The 8,582-nt window shown below is 59.4% G+C and overlaps 1 protein-coding gene across 1 annotated transcript; it reads right to left on the reverse strand.

The window, feature by feature from the left end:
- Positions 1-16: 16 nt before the first annotated feature.
- On the reverse strand, positions 17-8,063 carry ROBO4 (roundabout guidance receptor 4). The gene is given in 19 exon segments (XM_066334796.1): positions 17-1,345; positions 1,442-1,555; positions 1,665-1,996; positions 2,077-2,439; positions 2,530-2,682; positions 2,770-3,324; positions 3,409-3,700; positions 3,782-3,958; positions 4,507-4,637; positions 4,724-4,874; positions 4,954-5,125; positions 5,699-5,820; positions 5,908-6,127; positions 6,222-6,334; positions 7,031-7,158; positions 7,233-7,371; positions 7,449-7,727; positions 7,817-7,861; positions 7,983-8,063. Coding segments are annotated over 19 exon segments (3,696 nt in total). The 5' UTR covers positions 8,047-8,063; the 3' UTR covers positions 17-1,199.
- Between the last annotated feature and the right edge of the window lie 519 nt (positions 8,064-8,582).

Consider the following 8,582-nt stretch of genomic DNA (forward strand, 5'->3'; position numbering starts at 1 on the left):
GGATGGGAACACAGGGGACACGGAGGGATGTGCTTTAATTTCTGAGCGGCTCCTTGCAAATAGGGTTGCAACAGAGGTCGCGGCCGGTGGGCGTCAGCGTGAGGGGGGACAGGGATTCTTGGGGTGGGGCAAGGAATTCACAAGGAATGAGGACCCTGGGGAGGGACAAGGATGCTCAGGAGGGACAAGGAAGATGCTCAGGGAAGGACATGAACCCTGGGGACAGAAAAAGCTGGAACAGATGAGCAGAAGAGGGATGAGGGCGCTGGGGAGGTATAAGCAGGATGCTTAAGTGGGGCAAGGATCCTGGAGACAAGGACAGTTGGGAGGAACAAGGATGCTGGGAAAGGACGAGGACGTTTGGGAGGGATGAGGTGATTGAAAGGGAAGGGGGCAGTTGGCAGGGGACAAGATTACATGGGGGGGACAAGGACACAGGAGATGGATGAGGGTGCTAGTGAGGGACAAGGAAGGCTGGGGGACAAGGATGCCTGGAGGGAAGAGGACATGGAGGAAGGACAAGGATATACAGGGCATTGAGGATTGCTGGGGGGAAGAGGACACTTGGGAAAAACAAGATTGCTTGGGAGGGGCAAGGACAGTAGTAAGGGACAAGGAGAATGGTTTCAGGGTGCTGAGGACAGTGGGGAAGGAAAAGGACTCTTGGCATGAAGGACAAAACAACTGATGAAGGATGAGGGCTTCTCAGGAGGGCTGAGAAGCCTGGGAAGGAGGATGATTAGGAGGGACAAGGACATTTAGAGGGAGCACAAGGCCACACAGGTGGCTTTGGAAGGATGAGAGCACTTGGGAGAGGCAACGATGGATATGGTGGGACAAGGATGCTGAGGAAGGGCATGGACTATCAGAAAGCACAAGGACAGCTGGAAGGAATGGGAATAGTCAGCAGGACTGGGGATGGTCAGGGGTCAACAACCTTTGGGAAAGACAAAGACAGGGTGGACGACAGTGCTTGGACTGGAGAAGGATTAGTTAGGGGGCATGAGGGTGCTGGGGAGGAATGAGGAACTGGGAAGGGGTAGGGACACTGAGGAGGGATGGGGACACTGTGGAAGAAGGAGGACACTTGGGAAGGATAAGAATGCTGAATAAGGAAGAACACCCACCCACCCAACTTGGTGCCACCCACCCTTTGTGGGTGGCTTTTCCTAGTAAAGAGCCCCTGTTTGGGGAACTGTCTAATAAAGCTGGATTTTAGCTCAGCCAAGGGGACTCTGGCCTTGCTGTGTCCTGTGCCCTGGGCTCTGCCACGCTCCTGTCCCCCTTGTCCTCAGCTCACCACCTTCCCTGGCCCAGGGGCTGCCAATCCCTGACCCCGGGCCACCTGGAAAGCAAAGGAAACATTTTCCAGCACTCTGCAACACCTCACCACCCCCAGTGCCCACCACTCCGGCATTGGATCACTGTGCACCGTTCATACCTGCCTCTGTCCTGGTTGTCTGTGGGACCTCCAGCACTGACCACCAGTCCCAGGTGGTCGTGTGGACTCTGGGTGGGAAGACCTGCTCCAAGGGCGATGGTGGTGGTGAGGGACCTGCAGGGAAGAGATGGTAGCATCATCATGGTGTCATGATGGAGCCATCCTCCTTGAGGAGGTGACAATGCTCAGAGTCAGAGAGGAGGCCCAGGGACCCTTCACTCACCCCCATAAGCCTCGTCGGTGTCTTTAAGGCTGTAGCAGAGGCCATCGACAGCCACGGCCAGCGCCCGGGCAAAGCTGGCGTCCAGGAGGAAGGAGCCATCACAGGAGCTCACCAGGCTGCAGCGGGTGCTGGCAAAGTTGTCCTCCGAGACAGACCCCCAGCCATTCAACAGCGACCCTCCTGGCGAACCCTGCGTTGCTGTACGGTCTTCCTCTTCCTCCTCCTCTTCCTCCTCCTCCTCCTCCTCACCTAGCTCAGAGGCTGGTGGCCCATAGATGTAGCCATAGGTGTGCAGTGGTGAGAAGGACCGTGGTGTGGTTGGTGCTGGGGGTCTGTGGGGAACACAGTGAGGGTACTGCTGGCACCAGGGGATGCTGCAATCGTGGGAGTGTCCCAGGGGGATGGGGAATACCTGCAGCAGGTAGTGTCCTGGTCCATCTCCAGGACCTCAGCCACCTGCTGTTGTGTGAGGACCCCGTCGCTGAATGCCAGTGAGAGGCGCCCGGTGGCCAGGGACGTGTCCTTGGGGTACCTGGGAGCCGGGAATATGTCCTTTGTGTGCCTGGTCTCCAGTGACATGTTCCTGGTGTGGCTGGTGGCTGGGGACATGTCCTTGGGGTACCTGGTGCCCAAGAACATGTCCTTCTGGTGATCTTCAGTGAGTGGAGATGCCTCTTCTGGATGCCTGGTGGCTGGAGATGTGTCCCTGGGGTGTCTGGTGGCTGGAGATGTGTCCTTGGGATGCCTTATTGCTGGTGGCATGTTTTCAGGGTACCTGCTGCACAGAGACATGTCCCTTGTGTGCATGGTCACTGGTGATGGGCCCCTGGGGTTCCTGGTGGCCTGAAACATGTCCTTAGAGTACCTGGTGCCCAAGAGGTTGTCCCTGTGGTGCTCAGAGACTGGTGACATCTCCTCACGGTGCCTGGTGAGTGGAGATGTGTCCCTGGGGTGCCCAGTGGCTGGAGATGTGTTGTTGGGATGCCTCAAGGCTGGTGACATGTTTTCAGGGTACCTGCTGCACAGGGACATATCCCTTGTGTGCATGGTCACCAGTGATGGCTCCCTGGGGTAATTGATGGCTGGGGAAACATCCTTGGCATACCTGGAGGCCAGGAACTTGTCCCTGCAGTGCCTTGTGTCTGGGGACATCTCCTGGGGGAGCCTCATGCCTGGGGATGTGTCCTTTGGGTGCCTGCTGGCTGGGGACACGTCCTTGGGGTGCCTGGTGGACAGTGAGATGTCCCTCTGGCACTTGGCCACTGGTAATGGGTCTCTGGGGCACCTGGTGACCATGGAGGTGTCCTCAGGGTGCCTGGTGGCCAAGACTGTGTCCCTCTGGTGCTTGGTTGCTGGTGATGGATCCTTGTGATGCCTGGTGGCTGGTGACATGTCCCTGGGGGTCCTGGTGACTGAGGACACATTCTTAGGATGCCTGCTGTCCAGGAACACGTCCTTAGGGTGCTCAGTGACCAAGGACATGTCCCTAGGGTTCTTGGTGGCCAGTGACACACCCCTGGGCCTCTCAGTGATTGGGGATGTGTCCCTGGGGCATCTCATGACTGGAGATGTGTCCCTGGGGATCCCACTGCCTGGGGACATGTCCTTGGGATGCCTGGTGACCAGAGATGTGTCCCTGGGGCACACGGAGGCTGGGGACCTGCAGGTGCAAGGGACATGTCAGGTTTTGCAGCACAGGGTTGGGTTGCAGGGCACCCATCTGGATGGGGACACCCAGACTCACCGTGTCACTGGTGGGTGCCAGGCATGGGGTGGTCTCGGGGGTGCCACCGGTGACATGGTTACACCAGAGGCCAGTGAAGTGCTGCCCCGACGTGGTTTTGGAGAGCTGAAGGCTGGTAGCTGCGGGTCCCTGCTGTCCATCACGGCAGTGGCGGTGTCACCCTCATGTCCCCTTTGCTGAGGCTGCCTGGCTGCCAGCCCAAAATCTGCCCCCCACTCGCCTCCAATTCCAGAGGCAGGGATGTGGCTGGTGCCAGCTATGAGCACCGGGGTGCTGTGCACTTGATGCAGCTCTGCAAGGGGAATGAGAGACACAGAGCCGTGGGCCATTACCCTGCTGTCCCCCATGTCCCCCCATGTGCCCCCACACCCACCTCTCTTGCGAACACGCTCCCAGGGTGCTGGGCTTGGGGTGCTGGGTGAGGAATGCACCCCGGGGTGCCCCCCACCACAGCACCCCATGTCCCCAAGCGTCGGTAGGTGTCCCCCATGGAGGCTGCTGTGGATGGGGGGTGTGGGGGGGCCAAGGCTCGACGGCTCCAAGGATAGGGCTGGAAGAGTAAGAGAGGTCAGGGCACCCATGGGGCCACGTGTCCCCTGTCCCCTCTGTTCTTAGGTCTGTGTGTCCTCAAGGCCTTGCTGCCTGCAGACAGACAATGGAGGACACCAAGGTGAGGGTCCCATAACACTGGGGGTCCCAGGCATAGGGTGAGGGTCTTGGGGATAATTTTGCTGGTCCCATGACACTCTGTGAGGGTCCTGGCCTGGGCTGGGGGTCTGTTGAAGGAGGCCAGGGTTCCATGGAACTGAGTGAGGATCCAGTGGCATCACATGGTATGGATGGGGCTCCCATAGTACTGGTGGAGGTTCCATGGCAGAGACTGGGGGCTCTATGGCACCAGGTGGGGGTCCCAACCCTAGTGTTCACTGGAGGGGTGGGGGTCCCATGGCAGTGGGCGGGGATGCCAGTCTCCATGGGGCTCACTGGAGGGGTGGGGGTCCCATGGCAGTGGGTGGGGATGCCAGTCTCCATGGGGCTCACTGGAGGGGTGGGGGTCCCATGGCAGTGGGTGGGGATGCCAGTCTCCATGGGGCTCACTGGAGGGGTGGGGGTCCCTGCCGTCACTGCCCAGGAGTCGGCTGCTGAGGGTGCTGCTGCTGCTGAGGTTTCGGGGGGCACAGCTGGGTTTCCAGGGACCACCAAGCCATGGTGAGTCACCAGTCACCAGCCTGAAGGGCAAGAAGAACTGTCAGTGAGTGCATCAATCCCCACCACACCAGGGATCTACTGTGTCCCCCACCCCATGGCCTCTCACCTGTGGCGAGCTGCAGCGTCCTGGCTGGCACGGCGCTGGCAGAGGAGGAGGAGGAGGGTGAGCAAGGCCAACCAGAGCATGGAACCAGCAGCTGCAATGACAGCAGGCTGCCGCAGTGCCTGGACCACCCTGCTGCTCCCTGCTGTCAGCCCTGCAAGAGTCCCATCAGTGTCACTTCATGTCACCACCTTGACCCCCACCCGCACCCCACTTTGCTCTCCATCTCCTACCCAGGACTCCACACGTGGCATTGCTGGGAACCCCCAGCCCTGCGCTGTTGAAAGCTGCCACCTGGACACAGAATTCGGCCCCAGGGTGTGGGAGGAGGGCTTCCAGGCGGCGGGTGGCTCCGTCCACTGTCCTGTTGGTGGGACGCTGCCAGCCCTCACCCATTGACCAGACCTGGCAGACACCAAGAGGATGTGTGCCCTTAGATGATTTGCCTTGATGGCCCCCCTTTGGATGGCCCCAGTGTGGATGGATCCACTTGGACAGTCCCCCTCAGATGAACATCCCTTGATAAACTCCCACTGATGGATTCCCCATGGATAGATTCACTTGGATGGGTCCCCTCAGATGAATCTCCTTGACGGACTCCCCTTGGAAGGACCCCTTTGGATGGGCTCACTTGCATGCCCCTAGGATGGACCTCCTTGGATGAATACTTCTTGAATGGACTTCCACTGATGGATCCTCCTTTGCATGGACCCCCTTGGCTAAATTCCCTAGGCTGGGCTTCTTTGGATTAACTCCCTTGGATGCCACTAGACAGATGCCCTGGGATGGACCCCCACCTTGGCTGGCCCTTTTGGATGAATCCCCATGTTGAGATACCTCCTGGATAGATTCCTTGGATGGTTCCCCCTTGGACAGACCCTCACCCTTGACAGGCTCCCTTTTTGGATGGATCCCCTTGGACTGACCCTCCTAAGCCAGCAGACCCCAACCCTGCCCCCTTGCCCCATTGCCCTGAACCTGGTAGCCCCGGATGACGCCATTGTGGGCTTCAGGAGGAGGTGGCTCCCAGCTCACGACCACGGTGCCGTTCCCTGTCTCAGCCTGGCTGATGGTGACACGCTGGGGTGCTGCACTAGGCACTGAAGGACAGGGATAATGAGACCCCTGTGACCCCCAACCAACCTCTGTGTCTTCTACCAAGAAATCCCAGGAGACACACGACGCACCTTCCTCGGGTATCCAGAGGTGCCTGCTGTTGCTGTCGGAGCCCTGGGTCCCTCCAGTGTAGGGTCGGACCTTGAACTCATACTTGTAGCCCCTGCGGAGCGCAGGGATGATGGCACTGAGCTCCCTGCCTGCATCGTGTTGGATCCAGGAGGTGGTGACCGGGAGCAGGCTGCGGTACAGCACCACGTAGCCCACAGGCACCGGCACCGGCATCAGCATCTGAAGAGCATGGGAAGAATTCCAGGTTAAGGTGGGACGTGGGGATGTGCCCCATCTCCCCCATCCGCTGGGGACAGCTGAGCATGGCACCAACCTGCCAGCGGAGCTGGACAGCAGCCGTGGGCAGTGCAGTGCCGTTGTCCAGGTGCAGCCGCACGGCCAGCAGGTCCCGTGGTGCAGGCTCCTGCTGGCCTGTTGCCAGCCGGTCTGTGAGGCAGAAGAAGGTGAATGGCAGCACCAAGCAGGACCAAGGTCCCCTGGTACTTGCCCAGACACCCCCCTCTGATACCTGCACATGGAGATCCTGATGTCTACCTGGATGGACTCACTCAAATGAACAGAGACCCTTTTGGACAGACACCCTTTGATGGATCTGTCTTGAATGGATCCCTCATGGATGGGGCCCCTTTGATATGTTGCCCCTGGGGACATGGGATGGGATCCCATGATATGCCCTTCTTAAATGGACCCTTTGGATGGATATTTCTTGTTCTATCCCCCTTTAATGTACTTCCACCTTGTATAGATCCCCTTAAATGGATCCTCCTGGAAGAACCAGGATGGATGGACTCCCACCTCGATGCACTTCCTTAGATGGATGCCCTTACATGGACCTTCTTGGATGGAACCCTTGGATGGATCCTGTTGGATGGATGTGTTTAGATGGACCTATCTTTGGAAGTTCCCCCTTTGATGGATCCCCTCAAATGACTTAGCTGGGTGGACTTTATTTGATGGATGATGGACGGCCTTGGATGGACCCCCCCACAGACGGACTGCCCTTGGATGGTCCCGTTGGAGGAACCCCATTAGATGGACCGTGTTAGATGAATCCCCTTGCATGAACCCCAAGATGGCCCTGGGTGCCTGTGATGGTGGAAGTCCCACCATCCCACCACTGACCCTCCACGTGGAGGAAGGTGGTGGCGGCGGCGGTGCCCAGCTGGCTCTGTGCTGTACAAACGTAAGTGCCGGCATCGGCGGACGTCACGGCGTAAAGGCGCAGAGTGTGCTCCCGGTCCACCTCGTGCCTGCAGGTCACCAGCTCTCCATCAGCCCCAGCCCCACACCAGGGACGGGACACCTCCCCCCTGCCACCACCTACCTGCCCCAGGGCAGGTCTCCATGCTCCTTGTGCCACTGCACCTGCGGTGCTGGGTCACCTCGGGCGCTGCAACCCAGCTCCACGGTGCTGCCAGCCACCGCCACGGCATCGCTTGGGTGCCGCACAATGCTTGGCTTCTCTGCAGGGGGACATTAGGGACATAGCACCATGGCCGGGTGTGATGTGCCCACCGCCTGTGGGAGACCCTTGGCTTACCCAGCACAGAGACACGGGCACCCCGGCTCTCCCTCTTGCCTGCCGCGTTGGCTGCCACACAGATGTAGAGACCAGAGTCGCTCCTTTGTGCTGATGCCACCTGCAACTTCCCCTTGGTGACCACATACCTGCCACCTACCAAGTCCAATGTCACCCCGTCCTTCTTCCAGGTAATGTAGGGTTCGGGGTACCCCAAAGGGGGGACACAATCCAGCTCCAATGCTTGCCCCGCTGTGGTCACCAAATCACCCGGCTGCAGGCGGAAATTGTCCCGCAGCACTGCGGTGGGGAGGGCACGTTGTGGGTGGAGGGAACAGGATTTTCTAGTGTCTCCCCACCTGCATCACCCACCCACCAGGTGTCCTTACCAGCTGAAGTTTGGGGTGCTGTAGCCACGCTGGGGAGGCGGCAGCCTGTAGGGTGACAAGGAGGCGGGGGAATGCCAATAGGTGCCCCAAATGGGCATGGTCTAAGATCCGGGGTGGGGCAGGGGGCAGAGTTAAGTGGATTTTGGCCTCCATGGGCTGCACTCACCTCCACGGTGCAGGGCAGCGAGGCAGAGCCCCAGGCCCAGCGCTGTCTCCCAGCCGCCCGCCATGCCGGCCCTGGCCAGCCTTCCCGTTTCCTCCCAAAATCCCGGTTCCTCCCTGCCAGCACCGGGGCTGGAGCCGGCTCCGGATGGGGGGGTACAATAGCCGGATGCGGGGGCCGGGAAATGCTGAAGGGGGGGAAGGTGACGGTGAACACAAACAGCTCAGCCATCCTGTGGCAGTGGGAGCGCCCGGCCACGGTGGCATTGGCAGCACCCGGAGACAGCAGAGTGGGGGACACCAGCGGTTAATGAATTTAATTAGTCAGAATAAATTCCCCTTTTCCTTCGCCATGTTCAGAGGAAGACAAATTAAGAAGAAATGGGCTCTCAGCTGAGGATACCATCAGTAGGTACCAGAGGGAGCAGTCCAAGGTCTCCCAAGCACTTCAAGTGCCAGATTGAGTGCCAGCCAGGTGCATCAGGTTTGTGTGGTCTTACCTGTCAGCCAGTTCTCATGTGTCCCCCCACCCTGAGGGACCCCTGTCACCCAAGACACCCAAGGGTGCCACCACCAGACGGGTAGTAGGTTTAGTTTATTGGTT

Source organism: Sylvia atricapilla, chromosome 23 (genome assembly GCF_009819655.1).
Source record: "Sylvia atricapilla isolate bSylAtr1 chromosome 23, bSylAtr1.pri, whole genome shotgun sequence".
Lineage (NCBI taxonomy): Eukaryota > Metazoa > Chordata > Aves > Passeriformes > Sylviidae > Sylvia > Sylvia atricapilla.